The sequence below is a fragment of the Pseudoliparis swirei genome, chromosome 22 (genome assembly GCF_029220125.1).
Source record: "Pseudoliparis swirei isolate HS2019 ecotype Mariana Trench chromosome 22, NWPU_hadal_v1, whole genome shotgun sequence".
In the NCBI taxonomy this organism is placed as follows: Eukaryota; Metazoa; Chordata; class Actinopteri; order Perciformes; family Liparidae; genus Pseudoliparis; species Pseudoliparis swirei.
Genome location: NC_079409.1, coordinates 16,051,236 through 16,073,603, shown reverse-complemented (window position 1 = coordinate 16,073,603; position 22,368 = coordinate 16,051,236). Strand labels below are relative to the sequence as shown.

At 42.0% G+C, this 22,368-nt stretch overlaps 1 protein-coding gene across 2 annotated transcripts in view; it reads left to right on the top strand.

Annotated features, from left to right (window-relative positions):
- Positions 1 to 21,934, top strand: part of LOC130213356 (F-actin-uncapping protein LRRC16A-like) — a 59,297-nt gene extending 37,363 nt beyond the window's left edge. The window contains exons 15-39 of one of the 2 annotated variants that reach the window (XM_056444908.1): positions 158 to 234; positions 1,232 to 1,336; positions 1,735 to 1,804; positions 4,626 to 4,707; positions 4,854 to 4,953; positions 6,354 to 6,408; positions 8,365 to 8,537; positions 8,679 to 8,747; positions 10,290 to 10,383; positions 10,529 to 10,627; positions 11,126 to 11,254; positions 11,391 to 11,522; positions 11,990 to 12,165; positions 12,302 to 12,389; positions 12,623 to 12,763; positions 13,640 to 13,657; positions 14,478 to 14,544; positions 14,778 to 15,004; positions 15,088 to 15,197; positions 15,350 to 15,649; positions 15,739 to 15,949; positions 16,495 to 16,531; positions 16,685 to 16,954; positions 17,076 to 17,213; positions 18,748 to 21,934. In XM_056444908.1, the coding sequence (XP_056300883.1) occupies positions 158 to 234; positions 1,232 to 1,336; positions 1,735 to 1,804; positions 4,626 to 4,707; positions 4,854 to 4,953; positions 6,354 to 6,408; positions 8,365 to 8,537; positions 8,679 to 8,747; positions 10,290 to 10,383; positions 10,529 to 10,627; positions 11,126 to 11,254; positions 11,391 to 11,522; positions 11,990 to 12,165; positions 12,302 to 12,389; positions 12,623 to 12,763; positions 13,640 to 13,657; positions 14,478 to 14,544; positions 14,778 to 15,004; positions 15,088 to 15,197; positions 15,350 to 15,649; positions 15,739 to 15,949; positions 16,495 to 16,531; positions 16,685 to 16,954; positions 17,076 to 17,213; positions 18,748 to 18,926 (3,147 nt within the window). In that variant the 3' untranslated portion in view covers positions 18,927 to 21,934. The remainder of the gene's footprint in view (positions 1 to 157; positions 235 to 1,231; positions 1,337 to 1,734; positions 1,805 to 4,625; positions 4,708 to 4,853; positions 4,954 to 6,353; positions 6,409 to 8,364; positions 8,538 to 8,678; positions 8,748 to 10,289; positions 10,384 to 10,528; positions 10,628 to 11,125; positions 11,255 to 11,390; positions 11,523 to 11,989; positions 12,166 to 12,301; positions 12,390 to 12,622; positions 12,764 to 13,639; positions 13,658 to 14,477; positions 14,545 to 14,777; positions 15,005 to 15,087; positions 15,198 to 15,349; positions 15,650 to 15,738; positions 15,950 to 16,494; positions 16,532 to 16,684; positions 16,955 to 17,075; positions 17,214 to 18,747) is intronic. The other variant, XM_056444909.1, reaches the window with a different exon arrangement.
- Positions 21,935 to 22,368: the final 434 nt, after the last annotated feature.

Genomic DNA, 22,368 nt, shown 5'->3' with positions numbered 1-22,368 from the left:
GTCTCCCTCCCGTACACGAACAGCCAAATATAAATATACATAAGACGAACGAATGCTTTCTTCACTTTTTACAAATAAAGCATAACACATTAAACAGACCCTGATACATGTGTATACAGCTCATATGTAATGGTAATACATTGAGTGTGTTCTTCAGGTTTGCTCAGCTCTGCTGCGAGGCTCCGTCGAACACCTCTCTGTTCTTAATGTGTCGAAGAGCGTCTTCCCTCACAGGTAAGAAAAACACTCGCGTTGGACTAAATTAGCTTGATGCTGTAGCTTGAGACACGTTTGATGATCAAGAGTGCATTTGAAAGATTTCCAAAATACCATCACAGCTGAGATACAGTTTCTAGTTATGCTTAACTACCCATGCAACCTTTTGTAAAAGCAGGGTTTAAATGTGTTGAGTTGTATCTCCTGTAAGTTGTCATCCACTATGTGCTCACTACATGTACCCCTAACACCACTCAAGCTTCTCTGTAGAGATAGTACACGCACATCGTGTGTGTCGACTTCAAAGGGACTTTTGGCCCTGAAAGGCTAAGTTGACTTTACATGACAGACTTGCTACAGTGGTTCCTTTTACCAAGCTTGTGTCTGTATGTTGGTGTGTGTGAGACACCTGCTGGTGACACAGTGCCATTACAGATTGTGTGTGTGTGTGTGGGGGGAGGGGGGGTTCGTGTGTGTGTGTGTGCAGATCTTGTGTGTAACAGATGGGTGGTGGGTGGAGTTTTCTTCCTTCCAATTATTATCTCTCTTTCCAGTGTGCCTCTAGGGAGTTGAGGACTTCATCAAGAGAGAGAGGGGCAGATGATGGGGGGGGGGGGGGGGAGGGAGGAGGGAGGAGGTTAGGGGAGTAGAGAACAGAGTATGGAAAGAAGGGGAATTGAGTATGCGACACAGTGGCAGCAGTGGGGACAGTTTTTAAAGTACATGTGGCTTGAGTGATTCTTCTTTGTGAAAATTCTCTCTGAAGACTTTATTTTGTTATTTTGTTGAGTTAGAAAGTTTATCGAACAGCAGATAAAAACAAAAATGTGTCACAGGCTTTTTGGACATCGTAAGAGTAATACAAACCTATTGTTTGGCTGAATCTCATGTCATCATCGAGTCTTTTCTGGTGTTGGATCAAAAGGCTTAAAGTTGTCTGAAAGGTCGTTGATATGTTATCGTCATTGGTGTTTCTCTCTTGCTTTATCTTATTTCCTCCTTTTTGTTTCTGTAGGAAAGGCAAAGAGGTGCCTCCATCCTTTAAGCACTTCTTCAGCAGCGCCATGTGTCTGAGCTCCATCAACGTGTCGGGAACCAAGCTGCCACCAGAGGCCGTCAAGTGAGAGAAGCATTCATTCACATGTCGTGTGTCAGAGACACGTTCTCTGCGCCTGTACATGTTGTTCCTCCTTTTATCACATGTATCCTCATTTAAACAGGTGCATTTTTACACTTGTAGGCACAGTAAGAATAAACTTGTCTGAAGCTTTATTAGAACTAACTGGGAAACTCCCCCTAAAGTTTGGCTAATGATGGTGGCAAAAATACAATTATGCTCACAAACGGGAACAAATTGAACGTAGTGTATAAAAATATAACACACTTATGAAACCCTGGATTGACAAACAATGAGCAGTCGACTAACATTTAGTAACTAGACGAAACATTTTCAAATTCTATCTCTTAATACCTTTACATGTATAATGATTTGAACCGCTTACATTGATATTTTTTTAGAGCTCTCCTGCTGGGCCTGGCCAGTAACGTCAATCTAAAGGACGTGTCCCTCGATCTCAGCTGCTGTGAGGTAAGACCGACATCATCAGATTCAACTTCAACTTCATTGTCATTGCACAGAGTACAGGCACTGGGGCCTTAAATCAATAAATCATTTCATTTCAAGCCAAGGTATCATTTAGATCTTTCTGTGAATTTCACGTGGCTCGTGAGTGATCATTCCCGTCGTGGCTGTGCTAAAACCAAATCTCAATGTGACCGCTGACCCCTAACATTCAGTAGACACAAAAGTGTTTTAATTTGATCACCAAATGGAGTGACGACAGCGATCTTTCTAGAGCAATTGCAGCAAAAAAAAGTGAACTGCTGCAAGATACAGTGAATGCCTGAGTAATCAAAAGACTGCGACCAGTGGATCTTCACGGGGCACTGCTTGTGTGTTCTTGATTGTATTCCTTTATTCTTTCTGTGTCTTGTGTTACGGCCTCTCGGTTAACTAGGGATGCATAGGCCGCAACATACAAATAATAAGGGATACAGCGAAGGGGGAAACAAAGGAGGCAAACAATAAAGTTAAATACTTGAGCAAATAAGGAATATTTATTTCACAGAGTTAAGGTTTAACCAAGGGTAGAATAACACAGAAGCAAAAGAAAAAAGGCGTCAGGGTCTCCAAGGTCAACACAACAAACAAAACCCCGATGCTAACTAGAAATCAAAAGATACCACTGACCTACCATAGAATAAAGGAAAAACAATACTGAGCTCCCTGTCTGACCACAAAACAGGAGAAAACAGACATAACAAAAATGGCAGAGAACCCCTACAAGCTTGACTTGAAAATACACACAAATGGTGGCCAACACTTAGGCACTAGGTCACAGAATAGTCAAGCTCAGAGGTGAAGGGAGAGAGCGAGAAACACTTAGTCAGGGTGTATATATGTCCCGCCCACTGATTAGGTGATCCCTCTCAGGTGGTGCTGCTCCAGGCGTACCAGACCTGAATTAGATAGCTCCACCCTCTTCCTGAAAGAGGGCCCTCTCAGTCAAGGGACGTAACACTTGTATTAGCAATATTTGGGTAAGTGCCTTTGTGAGTGAAAGTTTGGAGAGTGTGGTTTTTAATAGTTTGGAGGTAACACTCATCCACTGCAATCAGCCTTTTGGGATCCACTCTAAACCCATTCGACGGGCCAGTGTCACTGTTAAGAGGCTGTATAATGGAATACTTGGCAGACAGCAGGCAGGGGTTGGAGGGGGAAAGATGAGCAGGAGGGTTGGGGGGGGGCGGGGGGGTAAGGTTTTTTTAGTTTCCATCCCTAATTGTTTCATCACATCTCTCACCCACACACACACACCAGCTCGTCGCCTTCATCTCCTCCCCTGCTCCAACAGAAAAACACCACTTGCTGCAGATTCAATGGGAATGCTAAAGATAACACATGAATACAAATTACACAGGAAATCCAATTCCAGATTCCCATAGAAATCTTCCCAAACCGAAGCTGCGGGGGAAGTGATGCGTTTGGCCTTTTTCTTTTTCAAAAGGTCTTAATGAGCCGTTTGGTGGAGGCAGCCCAAAACTGTGCTTTGAGTGGGCTGACAGCATGCGAGATAAGGCCTGTGTGTGCGACTCCTGTTGAGTGTGTTTGTCAAACGTGTGCATCACTTGTGGGAGCAGAGGTACGACCATTAGGCATCTGTGTGTTTTGTTGCTGGTAATTGGCATGGCTCTGACATGCAATTCTCTCCCCCTAAGCTTTGCCATTGTGTAAGTACACATGTGCTCCCTCTAAATAATTAACATCTCCATCCTCCTCATTTTCATTCCCTTCGCATTGAAAATGCCAGAAGGTTATGTTTTGATCGCCGTGTATTTATTTATTTATTTATTTGTATGCGTGTTATTCGCAAAACTCAAAGTATTGAACCGAATCACATGAAATTTGGTGGGATGATTGTTTATTATCCGGGGACCAGTTGATTAGATTTTGGGATCGATTGGGTCAAAGGTCAAGGTCAAAGGTCATGAACAGGTCAAAATCTTTCGCAGAACTCAAAAAGTATTGAACCGAATCGCATGAAATTTGGTGGGATGATTGTTTATTATCCGGGGACCAGTTGATTAGATTTTGGGATCGATTGGGTCAAAGGTCAAGGTCAAAGGTCATGAACAGGTCAAATCTTCTTGAATCACATGGAATTTGGTGGGATGATTGGTTATTATCCGGGGACCATTTGATTAGATTTTGGGATCAATCGGGTCAAAGGTCAAGGTCATGGAAAGGTCAAAATCTTTTTTTTACCATAGCACGATACATTTTTGTCGAATTGGCATGCAACTAATGCCAAAATGTTCATAATTCAATGCCCAATCTTGTGATATGCGAAGGTATGCGCTCTACCGAGTGCCCGTTCTAGTTACATGTCTGTTTTGGCCGCTGCTTCATTTCATGCTGATTCTTCTCGGGGTCCATATTATTATTCTGGATGATCTGTGTTTTATGTTAAAGCCACAAGCTCCACCACATTAGTTTATCCTGCATGTCCATTATTAATTGTCTGTTTCACCAACAATCGTACAAAGATTTTTTTTGTATGACACCACTTGCTTTGTTGTTTTCACAGCGTTACACAGGTTCATAATGCACACTTCATACATCACTTAAATCTCACACTGTTGAATGTGTACAAACTTCTGCATTCATGGGGCAGGAGTCTCTAAAAAACGGTCTCATTGTAGTCGTCAGCAGGCAATTAGGGGGTTGCATATTCAAAGCTTCAAAGCTAGCTGTTCTGTCATTAGATGAACAGGCCACACATACTGTTTGTGTGTATTTGTGTGCGTGTGTGTGTGTGTGTTTAATATTTGCCTTCCTGTCTTCCCAGTTGCGGTCAGGAGGCTCTCAGATCCTTGAAGGTTGTATTGCAGAGATCCCTAACATCTCCAGCCTGGACATCTCTGACAACGGTGAGGTGGCAGCTTCCCCGCATGTTGTGCCACATATTTACTTTCAATTCCAACCTCATGCTAATAATAAGTCCTCAGGATGCAGCTCCCAAAATCAATTAAGACCAGTCAACCTTATCGTCTCTAACCTGTTCCTCTGCCTCCAGGCCTGGACACTGACCTATCCACTCTGTTGGTGTGGTTAGCCAAGAACCGATCCATCAGACACCTGTCTCTGGGCAAGAACTTCAACAACATCAAGTCCAAGTAAGAACAGCTGACGTGTACAGTACGGGCTGTGGGAGAAACCGCAGTGGTTAGGCCTGGGTTGGGTTGGGTTGTGGCTTACTGGGTCTTAGCTTGGTCTGTGGTGGATGACCAAAGACTGCTCTGTCAGAAGCCGTCTACAAACCAACTTCAAATAGTCAGCAAGGTTTGATGTTCCGAATGCCGCATAGCCAGGAAGTCTCTCTGACATGCTCAGACGATTCACTGTACATAGTGAGATGGTCAAGAAGACCAGAGATCTACAAAGTAGGTCCGTCCATGACCAAATACATTCTTAATGGGGCGGCTAATCTCAGTGGGGAGAGTGGTCATCCTCCCCGCTCTCCCCATTAGTTGCATGTCGAAGTGTCCTTGAGCAAAGCACTGAACCCCCAGTTGCTCCCCGGGCGCTTCACTGCAGCCCACTGCTCCTTAATAACTAAGGATGGGTTTAATGCAGAGAATACATTTCATATATGTATATAACTATATGTAATATGACAATAAAAGTATGTCTTTCTTAATGGACTAACACTCGGAAGATGTTGTTGAGTAATCATTGTTGATTTAATTAACATATACGTATAAACATAAAGCACCTTGTTTACCAGAGATGTGCACATACACTACCGTTCAAAAGTTTGGGATCACCCAGACAATTTCGTGTCTTCCATGAAAAATCACACTTTTATTTATCAAATGAATATAAAATATAGTCAAGACATTGACTAGGTTAGAAATAATGATTAATATTTGAAATATTAATTTTGTTCTACAAACTTCAAGCTCAAAGGAAGGCCAGTTGTATAGCTTATATCACCAGCATAACTGTTTTCAGCTGTGCTAACATAATTGCACGGGTTTTCTAATCAGACATTAGTCTTCTCAGGCAATGAGCAAACACAATGTACCATTAGAACACTGGAGTAATAGTTGCTGTAAAAGGGCCTCTATACACCTATGGAGATATTTCATTAGAAACCAGACACTTCCACCTAGAATAGTCATTTACCACATTAACAATGTAGAGAGTGTATTTCTGATTAATTTAATGTTATCTTTATTGAAAAAACAGTGCTTTTCTTTGAAAAATAAAGTCATTTCTAAGTGATCCCAAACTTTTGAACGGTAGTGTACGTTTCTTAGAAGTAAGCCATTCAGTATGGAAAAAGCATAAAAAAGACTAATCCACGAAGAGGGTGCAGCCCGACTACAAAATGTTGCATTCAAGATGGAATTGTACAGAATAATCTAAAAACAGTGGATTTTGTGGATTGTTCTATACTTGAGTAAATAGAAAAATGGATGCTGTGCAGTTCTCAATCTCTGCGATGAGCAGAGATAACAATCTTTTGCTTTCTTTTTGCCTCATTTTATTCCATGCCTTCTTTCTGACGTAGAAACCTTGCTCCAGTGTTGGACAGCCTGGTCCATATGATTCAGGAAGAGGAGTCGGTGAGTTTTTCATTTCCTTATCTGCTGTTTGTGAGGGACGGTAGATACATGGTGACGGAGAACGTCCTCCGAACAGATGCCACAGTTTCTAGTCCTGTATCAGCCAGCATATCACTGAATCTCCACCAGCTGCGCTCCACATGACCTCTGATCTCTGCATCGGAGGGTGGTGTGAATATAATCATCCTAGTGATAAATTAAATATCACATTAAATTGAAACCATGTGGTTTATGAGAGCTGTACTCAAATATTAAAACTTGTTCAAGTATCAAGTGCATAGAGTTAGGTGTGTGTGTGTGTGTGTGTGTGTGTGTGTGTGTGTGTGTGTGTGTGTGTGTGTGTGTGTGTGTGTGTGTGTGTGTGTGTGTGTGTGTGTGTGTGTGTGTGTGTGTGTGTGTGTGTGTGTGTGTGTGTGTGTGTGTGTGTGTGTGTGTGTGGAATATGCTGGTTATCTGGCTGTGCAGGAAGGATAGACGGAGAGTACGGGAGGGAACTTAATGGGCTGGAATTGAAAAAGTGATATGCAGAGGTTAAAGGTGGAGGGTCATGTTCATTAGGTGAGATAGGACAGCTGACTGGGCAACTAGGCAATGGAATAAGACCTTAAACAAAATGAGGGTAACTGCTGACAAAATATAAAAAGAAAATACTGATGATTTCTATCCCTGCCAGGAAATCTATTCTTTCCTGCCTCTTTCTACATACATACATATATACACACACACACACACACATAAATACAGTACATACATACTCACTCACACTCAGAACTCACCCACAGAAACAGTAGCGTATACACAATAATTGTAACATATCCACGTGTGTGACTTAGCTCCAGGCTGCAAATGAACCCAATATACACAAACTGTATTCTGAGTCAGAGAACATTGATATCACTCTCACAATTAAAGCTCCCACGAACAGCTTCTTTAAAGAGGAACCAGTTAGAGCTGCACCTTCCACCCCACTAAGCGATTGCGGACTGTATTGATTTAATGCTGCACACTCACTGCAGAATAAATAAGTATCAACATGAACGCAGCTCTTTATTAAACGGACATTCATGAACAGGACACAGCTCTTATCTTTAGGAGTTCCTTCTAACTCAGCCAGTTTAGACCTCCTGATTTGCATTTGGTGTGAGTGCAGCCTGCCTCAGTGTGTCGTGAAGATGGCCTCAGGACTCTCCAGCTGTGTAAATGATGCGCGTCACAGAGCAGCTCAGAGCTGGTGAACAGACGGGCGCTGTTGGACATTTGTAAGCCCTCATATCACTCATGTCACAAATAAATCCTCTTGATCCAGTGCTGAATTTTTCATTTTGTCCTGTGCAGTTCCCTCTTTAAATGATAATACCTCTGACATTTTGTAAAAGTCTCTTGCAGGTCCACTTGATCGTCTGATAAATGTTTAATTAAGGTTTGCCCTTCTGAGTCACCAGCCTGGGCAGCAACAGAAAGCTTTGTAAACATTAGAGAAGTATGCTTTTTACTGTTATCGTTGGTTTCAAAAAGCTTCAGACACTTGTGTAATGATGACAAAGTTGCTGTGAGCTCTGATGACGATGCACGACTGCATGCTCTCAAAGGAAGTGTGAGAATTAAGCCAAATGAAAATAAGACACAGGGAAATCAAGCACCTATGGCAATGAATATAATATGGCAGGAACTCTCTCCGGCACTGCTTAAATTAATAATAATGCTCTCATTAATTACAATAACATTTGCTAAAGTTGACAGTGATATACAGCAAGGGCCCAGAAAGCTCTTTTTAAAGGTTCCCATAATGAGAAAGCTAAATAAGAACGTTCCTGTTTTTTAACAGTCACAAACACATCAGATAGTATTAGTATCCCCTGTTCTCATAACGTTAACCCTCTCTTAAAACCTTTCTTTTCTCCTCCTCCTCAAACCCCACATACACACTTCCTTCTCCCTGATGTCTTCCCTCCCCAGCCCCTCACCTCTCTATCTCTAGCAGACTCCAGACTGAAGAGTGATCTGACCATCGTTCTGAACGCCCTGGGCAGCAACTCCTCGCTCACCAGATTAGACATCAGTGGGAACGCCATGGGAGACATGGGAGCCAAGATGTTGGCCAAAGCGCTACAAATCAACTCCAAACTCAGGTGAGTACACATTCAGGGCTCAACGGCTATGTCACATGACTGTCGGCCCTAATTAAGAATAAGTATAACTAAAGAAGATGTTGTGATGGGATCACACCAGCCGCTACGTCGCTCTGTGTCACAGTGTGTCTCTCTATGCAGGACTGTGATGTGGGACCGGAACAACACCAGCCCTCAGGGTCTTCAGGATGTCGCAGCCGCTCTGGAGAAGTAAGGAGTCTGTATCTGTGTATGCCGAGTCCATGTGTGTGTACATGACTGTCTGCTGATGACATAATTATGAACTATTGTCAACCTATGGATGTTATATCGCACTTGTATACCTTAATTCTAACGGTTTACACACACTGGTGCCCTACAGTACATGTGTGCTGAGCAGGCAGACACCTTGAGATGTGTTGAGACAGGAAGAGCAGGAGAGAGGACGAGAGGAAGGAAACCAGAAAGGGAATACAACAACAAAGAAGGAATGACTGATTGAATACAATGTTTTTCTCCCGTCTGAATGTTCAATATTCTCTGTGTGTGAAATGACTTGAAGCATCTCACAGAATTTGTTTCGGGGACGCATCCGTCCATCTATTTCTCTCTCACTCTGTTTATCATATTCTCCCGGCAGCGCATCTATCTCATTTATTCCCCCTCTGAGTATCTGTATGACATTGTTGAAATAGCAATTTCCTTTTTTTTCTTGCTCCTGTTCTATATTCTGCTCAGCAGTGCAGTGGTTTGCGTATGTGTGCCTTCTTTTCCACCTCAAATCAATTTCCTGCTCCATAAAGATGTGCGTATTTTGTGGGTATTATTGAAGTGACTAGAGAAAGGTATTACAAGTTACTGTAGGAATATTTTTCAACCATTACATACATAAAGACAGCATTTTGTCTGTGGTTGTAACATTAGAGGAATGCTTATTAAGGGTGGTGATGGAAGGAGTATGTAGGCAATGTTCATAATCAGAGCAGATCTGCGAGTTCAAGGGACGAGGGAAGAGAGCAGACGGGTTCGCACAGAAGTCAAATCTTTATTAGTTTTGGGACCACGTTGCCTGGGACTGGTGCATCGCTGTGTCTGTTTATCATGAAGCAGTTCAAATCTAAGTAAAGATGAATCAGTTCACCTTTGAAAACTATCAACTTCTGATTCTTGCCTTTCATTGACCTCCAAACATCCTCATATTAATCTCTCTGTGCCGTCTGCTATTCATTCTCCTGTCCTCATTTCTTCCTCCTGTCATTGATTCATCTCCATCATAATGTGAATATTAATACTGTGTGGTGACCTCTATTTCAAGATCCGTAACCTCTCGAATGGTGCCACCGCATTGCTTGGTAATAGACCAATGAGAGAGGAGCCAAGAGGCAGTGCTACATGTAATGCTGTGTGCATCACACTGATTGCACCATAATTGTAATTACTGTATAAGTTATGTTTTTTTTTAAACTGTAGGTTATCCCAAATGAAAATGTTCACATATTGACTCCTTACGTTGTGAATATTTGTATTAAGAAATACCACATGTGGATGCATTTCTCTGAATGTCTACTGTTGTACTACAGTGAGTAAAATTACAACCTTAACATATTGCACTATACTATGTGTGAATTCAAATGCATCACTTTCCTTCATGTTTAGACTAACATACCATAAACCTTCTGTGTAAAAATCCCAAGTCATGCCTCTGCCTCTTTCCCTTGATCTGCAATGTGAACCAGCTGTGGAATAATAATGTCCTCTGGCTGTGTCCATCAGGAACTTCACCATTCGTTTCATGCCCATCCCCATCATCGATGCCTGCCAGGCTCTGAAGGCCAGCCCTGAGAAAACTGAGGACGCCTTGCTAAAGGTATGGCAGGAATCCCGTAATAGTGTGACAGGATTGTTATCGTGTAGAAAACACGATAACAATCATCTGAAAATCAAAACTGAATGACTTGTTTGTCATTATCACTTTGGTTTATCGTGACAGTGACCCTGTGTTTTCCCCCCAGATTGAGAGTTATCTGTACAGGAACCATGAAACAAGGAAATACCTTCAGGAACAGGCCTATCGGCTGCAGCAGGGTATCGTAACCACAACCACACAACAGGTGTGTAACAGAACTGAACAACACACACTCAGTCTTTATTTACTTCAATCTGTATGCTTTTGACCAAAGTTAATCTATAATTGTTGTTAGAGTAGTTAGGACTGTATACAATACAATAAATAGGACATGTAATTCAGAAATGTAACTTAACTTTTGATTAAAATTGTTCTCGTCTTTAATACAAGTATTACATTTATGACTGACAAAAGTTTCATTTTGTTCGGGACTAAGTATTTTGTCCTGATTGCACTTCTCCCTCTGAATATATCACATGTATATCCTGTGAAGACCACACTGTGTTTTATCTACCGGTGTGTCTAGCCACTAGCTATTACTGTTTAGGGTAATCAGCGTCACAGATAGAGGTAGATATTAGGTACTGACAATAATATAACATTTAACCCTAGATTAAGTGTTTATCCTTATAACTCTACTCAGAAAACCCAATTCATGTAACAAATCCAACACAAACATTTTTGTTTCGTTTTTGTGTTCCAGATGATTGACAGGATTTGCGTGAAGGTGCAGGACCACCTGAACTCTCTCAGGAACTCTGAGACAGACGCCATCATGGAGGACGTCCGGGCTGCAGAGAACCTCATCAAAGATGCCAGAAACTCTAAAACAGTGAGTTGACGCACATTATACACATGGACCTCAGTAGTGTGTGTGTGTGAATTAAAAGATTTGATCTAGAAGCTCATTGGGAGACCAGCTTCCTGATTCCTTTATTCATCCCATGTCCTCCTCTCTGTCTCCCCAGCTGCTCCCGAACCTCTACCACCTGGGGTCAGCTGCCAGAGAGGAGGTGAACAGCTCGGCAGTCGGACCCATCCAGGAGAAACTGGAGTCTATGGCTGGGGAGGTGACTAACGTCATGGACCAACAACTACAGGTGGGCTCAGAACTTTTACTCCAGCAAGGATAGAACACTGTTAGTTTTAAACTATGAATTATAGCCACCAGAATAAGGTACACTTTGAAATAAAAAATATTATTAAGTGATGTTTTACTTTTGGCCTAAGACCTTAAATTGAATTCTGGCAAGGGGTTCAAAGTATATGGTTTCATATTTTTGGTTTACAGGATCTGAATACGGTGAAAACTAGAAAAAAGACGCCACCTACAGGCAGAAAACATTAAATCGAATTATTTCGAATTATATTTATTTATAGAGCACAATTAGCAACGTGCTTAACTCTAAGCACCTACATATACAATGTTTTACAATTAAAAAGGTTATACCAAGTTTAGATTTTTTTTAAATACTTATAATACGTCTCTTGCCAGCCAGGAGTCGCTTTAATCAAATCTCTCAGTATGAACACACACACATTTATCTGTCGTCCTCACTCCTTCCAGACTCTGTTGGAGTCGATGATGGATGCAGCAGAGTCTCTTTGTCCCCATGTGATGAAGAGGAGTAGTCTTCGTCCAGAGCTAATGAAGGCCAGCTCCGCTAAGATGGTCGTACCCAAAAGCTTTGTGACCAAAACCCTCCTGGAGCAGTCGGGGGTGGACATCGTCAACAAGATCAGGTGAGTGTGTGTTGAGTGGTATAATGTATATGTCACTCTGGATTACACGGGGAATCCCTGACATCTTTCTGAGCTCGTTTGTTTCTGTTGTCCTGCTTTGCTACCTGACCATCACGTCTTTCTCCCTCTGTGTCAGTGAGGTGAAGCTGAGTCTCGCATCTTTCCTGTCGGATCGCATTGTTGACGAGATTCTGGAAGCTCTCTCCACCTCACAACTCACTCTGGTAAAACAACAAAGCGCTCAAGTGGCGCATTGATTCATGAACAATGGCTGTTAATATGCCCTCTAAATTTCTGTGTCTTATGTAAATCTCTCTAAAACTCATTTTCTTTCTTTATTTCAATTCCTCACATTCCACCTTTTCTCTTGGTTACCATTCTACCCAATTACATCCACATCTTCTCTTCTCCCTCTTGCCCCCATATGTCCTCTGCTCCCGGTTTCCTCTCCTCCCAGGCTGACCACCTGGTGCGGCGAGGTCGCCCCTTAGTGCAGCAGGGGTCTGTGGATCTGGACGTCCCGGAGGAAAAGATTCCTAAACGAGCATCGACCGAGCTTGTAGAGGCTGATAGGCTGGAGGATCTCGAGACATGCATGGTAGATTTGGATTATTATCTAAGCACCTTGTGTTTTTCATGCTATTTAAATTAATTCACAGTTTATATATATATATATATATATATTTTTGTATACAGTTTATATATGATGATGGTTTATTTGTCGTTTGCTAGAGTACAGGTACAAAAGCATCGAAATTGCAAGAAAGGGTGGATGAAAGATTACAGCATAACATGAGGGAAGAAGGCGAGAAAAAAACAACAACCCCCCGACTATGCCCCTAGAGGGGTACAGTGTGGGAGCAGGAAAAAAACACCTTAGCACATAAGCACATACATCTTAGACATGACTTGCAACAAGTAGGAAGGGGGGAGGGGTGGTAATCCAAAGACTGGGTGATCTAAGCCCATCCATATATATATATATGTATGTTTATAACTTAAATGCAACCTGTAGCATTTAGTTGTATAATACGAATACAAGCAACTGCAACTTGCTTAATACTACCCTCTACTGGACAAATAGACCTTGGCAACTCTTTATTTACCAAAGACATTTTAGTCTTATTGTTCCCTCATCACCTACCACTGTTTCAAATTTATTCAAACTTTGGAATAATTGCTTTTTACTACATTTCCATGTCGATTCTCAAAAGAAGAGTGTTGATGTTATAATGCGTGTGTGTGAGTTGTGATGTACAGTAAATGCAGGCAGCAGTCAACAGGAAGCTGCATGCTCTGTTTCTCTGGTGTCTTACCCTTCTCTTCATCTTGTATCCTCTGTTCTACTTTAACATGAACACCAGCTATCTTTCTCATCTAAGTCTTCACTAGGCTTTACTCTGTGTTGCCTCTCTTCCTCTTCAATCTTCTTTTCCTCTGTTCTTCCTTCTCCTTCTACCTTTGCTCCATGGAGATTTTGTGCTGCACCAGTGTAAGTAATTATTGACTGTCCCTCTATACTCTCCTTTTAATTAACTTTCATCTCGTACTACTCTTCTCCTCCTTCCTCTCGTCGCTGCGCCTGCCTGCTTCACAAGTGACTTTTTTTTGTTTGCCCCGTCCTGATGTGCGCGCACACGCCGGCATCGGAGCTCTGCTGCGAGCGAGACAGAGAGCCGAGAAGTGTTATCGCGACACGTAGAGACAGAATGACATGTTTTAATGACATGCTGCTGTAGAGACGATCAATATCAGATCGGTCAAGTACGCAAAGGCGCGAAGTAACACAAGTGGCATTACGCATTGTTGATTATCTTCACGCATGTGTACCTGCGTACCAGTTATGTGCACCGCTGTACATTGCACTGCTTCTCTCCACTCAATGCACTCAGTGTGTCATCACCACCTTGTAAGTGTGGCTCACAGCACAATAAAACATGCAACATGTGTTTAAACATATGTAGATCCAGACGTTTATCTTGCAATAGTTTTCACTGTCTTCATGGCACACATTTTAACCACCAAAAGAAAAATATTGTGTATCAATCAAAGTGGATTACAACCTCGGTTAATAATTATATTTAGATGTTTTTATTCAATTGGATGATGTCTGGTCGTATGAGTATGAAATCGAGTGTAGATAAAATAGGATGTAGCCAAACTAGAACCAGAATCCAAAAGCCACAATTTACCCAGGATATTTTATTTGTGAGGAACATGGCTTATCAAATTGAAAGCTCTATTTATTCTTGAGGTATAGAAGTGAAGTTTTCAGATTTTGTTAACAATTACCACACATTCGCCTCTTTTAGATGACTCCTAAATCCAAGAGGAAGAGTATCCACAGCAGAATGCTTCGGCCAGTGTCTCGTGCCTTTGGTAAGTAGTCTTTTAAAAATATGTTGTGTATATATTTCATGACATTTAGCTGTATTGTAATCAAATAGTTCTTCTTTGTTTGCATGATAGTACAAAAATCGGATGGATTAGGGTTAGTTAGGCTGGTTTTAATTACTCTGTATTTGGTCCTTAAAATAATTCCTACCTGATGACGAGTGGAAGTATTCATTGTATATCTACAACTCACCTTCTAATGACCGTCTAACCCACAGAGATGGAGTTTGACCTGGACAAGGCGCTGGAAGACGTCCCTATCCATGTGGAAGATGCTTCAACGTCATCTCAAACTCCAACGACTCCATCTCAGGTCCTGCCCAAACTGGAGCACCGAACCGCAGCGGGCATAGTGGAGCTGCCATCTGAGGAGGAGAAAAAGCTGCAGCACTTCACCAAACTGCGACCGCGACGGAACAAGAAAAAGCATTCCAGCAAAATACCTGTGAGTAAAGCTGAGCAGCTTCGTATAGATTCTTCACGTTACTTTCTGGACATGGTACCAGATCCTTTAACTTCCCCTTTTAGCAAATCAACAGTGCGCCATCTCAGGATGGGGAGCAGAACGGCCTCATGGGAAGGGTGGACGAGGGTGTGGACGAGTTCTTCTCTACAAAAGTCACCAGGATGGACTCTAAGTGAGGATAATGCTCCATTGAGATGTTTCTCATGAGTGACTGTCTGAATATTGTTTCCATTAACTGTACTTGCCCCTAATAGTATATATATATTTCATTCTTATGTTTTTTTTAATTTTATATATTTTTTCCCTCGTTCGGTCTCCTCTCAGACGTTCCAAGAGTTCAGATTCTCACGATGGAGAGAAGAAGAAGAGTAAAGGAGGATTCCTTAACCTCATCAAACGTTCCTCCAAATCCGAAAAAGCTGATAAATCAGACAAATCGGATAAGTCGGAAAAAAATCAGGCAACTCCCCCAGGTTCGGGTAAATCCGAGAAAAACCAGGCGACCAATCCAGCTTCGGGTACATCCTCCTCAGCCACTGTAGCCTCAACGCCGGCTTCCATCCCTGAGGAGCCTTCTTCACCAAAGGGGGCAGTAAAGAGCCCCGCCCATGAGCCAAGGTCCAGGTACAGAAGAATACTTTCCTGATATAGAACAACAGATTTCACACTCCTGTCGGACCAAGATTCCCTAATAATTCCTGTCCGTCCTGCAGAGACGCCTCCAGCCGCTCCCAGCCAACAGACTACAGCAGCAGCTCCGACCGCTCGGATGAGCTGAGGACGCCAGACTCCATGGACGAGCCCTGGGAGTGTTCGGACGGCAGGGGCAGCCCTCAAGGAGGCAGGCGGTACCAAGGGATGCAAATGATGGGCAGCGGCCTCCTCGCAGAGATGAAGGCCAAGCAGGAGAGGAGAGCACACAAGGTGAGGTGGTGTGAGATTTCAAAAAGCAATACAGTAGATACAATAAAAAGGGAAAATAAGGTACTGATGAGAGACGCCGCCATGTGGCAAAGGTCGTCTGAATTTAGTTTCACAGGACAAGATGAATTGCCCCCCATACATAGAAACAGAATACCCTCTCCTACACCATCTGTGTTGTGCCGGAACTTGCGAGGCAGTTACAAAGAGGAAAAATGATTCAACTCGAGGTCGAATTACCTGCTTTTTTGGTTGCTTTTTACCATATGACATGATCCTTTACGTCAGCTTTCAGGTCAACATGGATGAGGTGCTAGTGTCTCTCAGAATCATGATCAATTTTAACATCTAAAATTCCATAGCAAATAAATAGCAGCGTTCCACTCTGCGCTGTGAGGGGTTGTACATACGGGGCATACAGTAACTAACTGGTGACCATTTAGAAATAGAAGAATAAAAACTCTTGTTGTTAAAAAAGAAGAATATGTCTATTTTCACCATTGTACAGTATATAGTAACACAATATGTTCTCCATGTGTCTCCTCTAGTCTTCCAGCCCCGACAGACCTGAAAGCAATGCAACAGGTGAGAGTTTTTTCTCTTGAGATCAAGAAGAAGAAGACAGAAATTCAATGTAATAGTTAATGACTCATGCAGACCTACAACAATCATTGTGTGCATGATTTCTATTTCAGTATTTAAATTCTTTATTTTTTATTTTTACGCATGTGCCTGCAGCCAAGCCCCAGCCCATCATTTTAGAAGGCCGGTCTCCCAGTGGCTCAATTAATAAATCGGACCCTCCGACTGGTTCTCCAGAGAAAAGCCCTCCTCGTGGTGAGACAAAGCCCGACCGGGCCCCTCGTCTCAGGGCTACTTCCTCCTCGAGTTCTTCTGGGGGGCCAGTGAGTCCCAAACCTCCGGTGCCACAGGGAACAAAGCCTGCCCTGGCTGCCCGACCCACCATCCTCCAGAAGCCAAGGACCAGCAGCACCAGCAAGAGCTTAGGTACACGCCTTGGATCTGATTACCACACTGAGAGGATTGTTGCTGCAGTGATTCCATTTCTGATCTTCCTGTGAGAAGAGACCATATTTGTTATAAGCTGACACTATTTTCTTTCTGACAGATGAGAGCTCAGATTCCCCAAACATTGTTGGCGTATCTCCTAAGGTCCCAGTGCTTCCTCTCACGCTGAAGAGGACGGCGTCAGATAAAGACAAAGAGGGCCAGTCAGGAGGCTCTATGAACAAAACCACTCAGGATGGTAGGTCTCAATATCTGTCTGTCAAAGTCTTCGAGTATCTCCACGTAGCCCTCACGTCCATTAGCAGTTGCTTCTGATCCTCCTGAAAGCTGTCCTTTGGCCAGAGCACGTTACCCCTTCAATCTCGTGGAATGGTCTCAGGCCGACATATAGACTGATATGTGTGATGTCACTGTTGTGTTATGTAACAGCCAGCCCAGCAACTTGGTGATTGCTAAGATCTATGCTTCTTTCCCTCTGATGTTTTTATCCATTATGTCCTCTCCTTCGGTTTACCTCTTTCTTCTCTCTGTTCTTCCTCCCGTCCTTTTTCTACTGGATGTTATCAGTGACAACCTCTGGGGCCTGTCAGAGGCCCACACCTTCATGAGCTCAACTCCTGCTCCTTAGCGGAGGAGAACTTCTTTTGAAATCACTGGCTGCTTAGTTTGTTTGTTTCTTTTATTGTATAAAATCAGTGTTTGTGCCATATGCATATTGAATGATTCCAGAGACATACAAGCTAGAGGATGTAGTTTATGTTTGCTCAGTGAAGCAGGTGCAATGCCAAAACCTCTGCGCCATCAGATAGATTCTTGGAGAACAACACCTTTTTATCAAATGGAAGAAACCCGTTGTGCCTACTTGCACAATGCCCTCCGTTGTCTGAAAGCATTGTCCGTGTATGAGCGTATGTGTGACGAGCAGATGAACTTCTTCGGATCATTTAGCTCATTGCAGAGTCAATCGAGAGCCTTTAGGTGGCGCCATACACAAGGGGATGTTCAGTTGCCTTTTGTATGTCGAAGAAGGCCATCAAGAATAGTAAAGTGGCAGCGTGGAGCAGAATCCCTTTGAAGTACTCTCTCCCAGCATGCATCGGGCAGAGAGCAGGGAAATATTCTTCAAAGATCACAGGTCAATCACGTGGAGGACGATCTGCATATCCTCAACATTCACAACGTGTGCTGCATAGCTGACAATCCATTGTTTCTCTACATTCGTGCACATTTACTGAGATGTTTTTGGCAGTGGAAATGGGTGAATTGTCGTGCTTTACATCACTTCCTGGTTTAGTTGATGTGTTTCAACAGGCTGCAAAGCCTCACTCTGTAAAGCGACTTCGGGTGCCTTGAGAAGCGCTATATAAAATAAATGATTATTATTATTATTATTATTACTTATACTCCAAGACGGACTCTTCTAGCTGCGGATGTGTAGTGTTCTGTTTGTCCGCTCGACGCATGCACAGAGGAATGCTACGCGACCACTCGTAACGTACAGAACGTACAGAATGTACAGAACCTAAACTGTCCCCCTCTGATGAAGAAACTTTACGTCCCACGAAACTCTGCAGATCTTTGTTGACCTGGGCTGAAAGCTAGCGTTGGAAGATGAGCCAACTGTAGCAGTATACTTAATAACAGATACATTAAAACAAAATGTATCATTTCCCCCTCTTCCTCACCTTTCCCTGTTATTTCCCCTTAGTCGAAGCATTGCTGTCATTTTCATCTTCTCTCTCTCTCTCTCTCTCTCTCTCTCTCGTTTTTAGTGAGGCCGGGGTTTGTGTCGGACTCTGTTCAGCGACCCAGCCGTCTCCGTGCCAACTCTGAGGATCACGGCTCCTTCAAGTCCAAGGACCAATCCCAGAACCCAGACAAGGACAAGGCAGCAGGCAAAAAGTCCTCAGACTCTGGGGAGGAAGCAGACAAAGACTTTATTTTAATATGAGGAAGACAAATTCACAGCAAAAAAACCTGTTGACAAGTCTCACATGTTTTGATTTAGCAAAGCAACTGAAGGAGGACTATAATCATGAATTGATGTGTTTTCATTGATAATAGCGCTTGTACCTGTAGGTTCTGTCTCGCCGCAAAATACAAATCATCTTTGCAGGAAGAGCTGCTGTAGTATCCTGCAATACACCCTTTCAAATTCAAGTTTGGTTGTCTATGATAATATAAAACTAATGATATTAACACTGAGTAATATCCTTAGTCATATTTTTAGTCGCAACTTGTCACCTAGTAGACCAAACTGTGCTAAGTCTCCTCAGAGCTTCCTTCTCACAGACAGCCTTGTCTCCTCTTTTCATTCCTACTCTCTGATGTCCTGTCTCTCAAAGAATAACCTCATCAGGATTTGAGGAAACGGTTCGTGAGGTGATCAAGCATCTTCAGCCAATAAATACTGAATCTCGAATGCAATTTGTAAAACACAAAGAAAAAAGAGATGCGAGACAGAGAGAGAGACTGTGAAACTATGTGTACATCAAAAGAATCTCTTTCTCCCAGGGACCAAACGCATGTAACAATAACATCAGGACCACTGCACTGTACTTGAACCCAAACATACAACCAGACCAGGAACCAATGACATTCCTTTCCTTCAATATATTTGTATAGATTTTTCTATATGCTATTTTCAGTATGTGCAAGTTACTCTTCTCCGGACTTCAGAGGTGACTGAATCCATTATGCAATTCATCTTCTTTTTTTCCAGGAAAATACAGGTTCAGCTGAGAATCTCAGCCCACCATAAATCAGAAATACACCTTTGATGTAGCTCACTTCGAGGAGACTACATCAGACATCCTGAACGCTTGTTTGTCTCTGTGTGGGAGAGTTGGAGTAACCGTATGAAGTGGTGCTTTGAGAGGACGGCGGTACGCTGTAACTATCACTGATAACCAATCAATGAGGCTTCCACACTGTTAACTAACACTGTTCTCTGTGTTTAGACACTGTGAAGAAATAATAATGTACTGTATCTGATACCTTTAAACTGCAGAAGTCTTTTCTGCTGGTTATGGGGGAAAGAAGTATGTGTCATTAAAGAGCAATACAGAGACCCACCGTAAACATAAATAAATAACAGCTTTATGTTTCGCTGGAACTTGTCAAAACAAATGAGAATAGCCATCATTACCAAACTCTGAATTGCTCTGAAAACAGACTCTTCCTCACTTCTGCCAACACTCATTCATATTTACCTGGTGTGCCGATGATCCATTGAAAGCAAAGAACTACTCAGAGAGAGCGATGTTATAATGTTTAGATAATCTGCTTGAAGGTAACATGGAAAACACTGACGTATGTGTTTAATTTCAGAAGCTATTTTGACAAAAAAACTTTTCCTTATCATCTTTGTGTGAAAGCGGGACATTGAGTCTTCAAACACTTCAGACTTGACTTTAAGGGGTTTCAAATTCGATTCACTTTCAATGTATTGTGTGCAAAGACAAGTTCTGAACCTCAAACTATAAAGAGTTGGAATTTGTTAAAAAATGATTGAGAAAACAGTGGCTGAAGGGAAAGTACCCAGAGGGACCTGACCTCTCAGGCCGATTCCTCTCACTGGTCTTTTAACGGCTAAATATTGGCCCTTGTCACACTGCAACAGTCAGCATACAGATTCTTAAAATCATGTTTCAAATCATTCATGTCATCATTCATTGGTTATGGTGAACTAATACCTCTATCGACAGATTCTACCTTGAGCGTTGGATGGTTTTACGTTGAATTATACTCATGCAGTTTTACTAATATTGGATGAAGAGGTTGGCACAGACATTCGGCCTTTGCATTAAATGATGCTGCATTCATCTCATATTGGGGTTACTATAATTACCAGTTAACTTCTAAATACCAACAGAAGTTTTTCTTTAGAACAAACAAGCATGGACGCCTCACGTCATTCAAGTCAAATAACCCAAATTGGATGCACATAGATATTGTCGATGCACATTGTTTAAACCCTTATCCAATCTACTTTGCAGTCATGACAGAAAAGCTTGTTGCATGACATAAACATGCTAATCAGTCCTATTTCTGTTCATCTTCTGATGTGAACGCAACGTCCAACCCCTATAAATACCTGAATGTGACATCCAACTAAAGCGCCACTATATCAATGACATGCGTCATTATATCTAGTTGTGGGCCAAACCGTGCTCCAACATTAGTATTACATGTACACCAGTACACTCTGTATGCCCAGTGTGAAAAGGGCACAACTGATATTGTGTTACTGTGCAAGAGTCTTATTGTAGTCAGAGCCAAAAGTCTTACTGGTGCACCTTTTCCTACGACGTCTATGGATGTCTTTTTGCAGGATTATGATGAGATTTTGCTTCTTTGTCGCTAATCACCGCTCTAAAATAACACTGTTCCTTCTGTATGTACTTCATCTAATGTCTGATGTCAACAACTGCTTTGATTTACAAAGTCCCAAAACAGAAACATTACTTCAAGTTTGAAAGTTGTTTCAGGACTCTGAACACAAAAACCACTCCTTGCTCTGCAATATTAATTTCTTTAAGAAATCATAGACACACACCCTTCTCTCTGTTTTTTGTTTTCTGTTTGGGATTTCAGAAGCAGCTGGCTGTGTTTCTGTCAAGTTGTGTGAAAGACTGATGAACAATTAGAATCCACTTCAATTCTGTTGGTGCACAGAGTGGAGGAAGTGAAGATAACCAGTAGCATTGAGTCGTGACTCCTTAGTCTCCATGTGTGTGACTGCATGATGTGGCTGTGAGTTGTGCTGTATGTAGATATGTGCTTTCATACATGTGTGTGTAGATATGTGTGTACTATACGCACATGTAATATACACACTGTGACACATTCACACGCCTATGTGAACACAGCAAAACCCAAATTGTTTTGGTACTAAGTACACTACTATACTAGGGGTTTGTTTGTAACTTATTTGGAATAAAAAACAGTGGCCGGTGATGTCTTGATCCTTCGTTGTTTTTCCTCTTGTACATTGTGTTCATAAATGTAGAAATTAATTCTTTGTATGCATTAATTTGTTATTTCATGTAATCAATTCAATGTTACTTTCAACATTTTTTGTTTTTTTTAAAGAAAAGGAAATTATGCAGAACAATGAACATTTTCCCTGAGCTGGAAAAATCGAATGCTCAAACAAAAGTTTGCTCATTGTCGGTCTTGATAGGTTATTTCTTCCATTTCGTCATGGATCAATACGATCCACCGAGTCATTCTGCTGGTGTTGGACTTTTCTTTGTGCAAATATTAATATTGATTAAAATAATTTTGGAGGCTTTAAAATCTCTGCATTGTCTTTCTTTGTAACTTTTGTTTAAGAGCAGATTTGCAGTGTAACAAACAATACAGCCACCAGATGGCAAATACCATGCAAC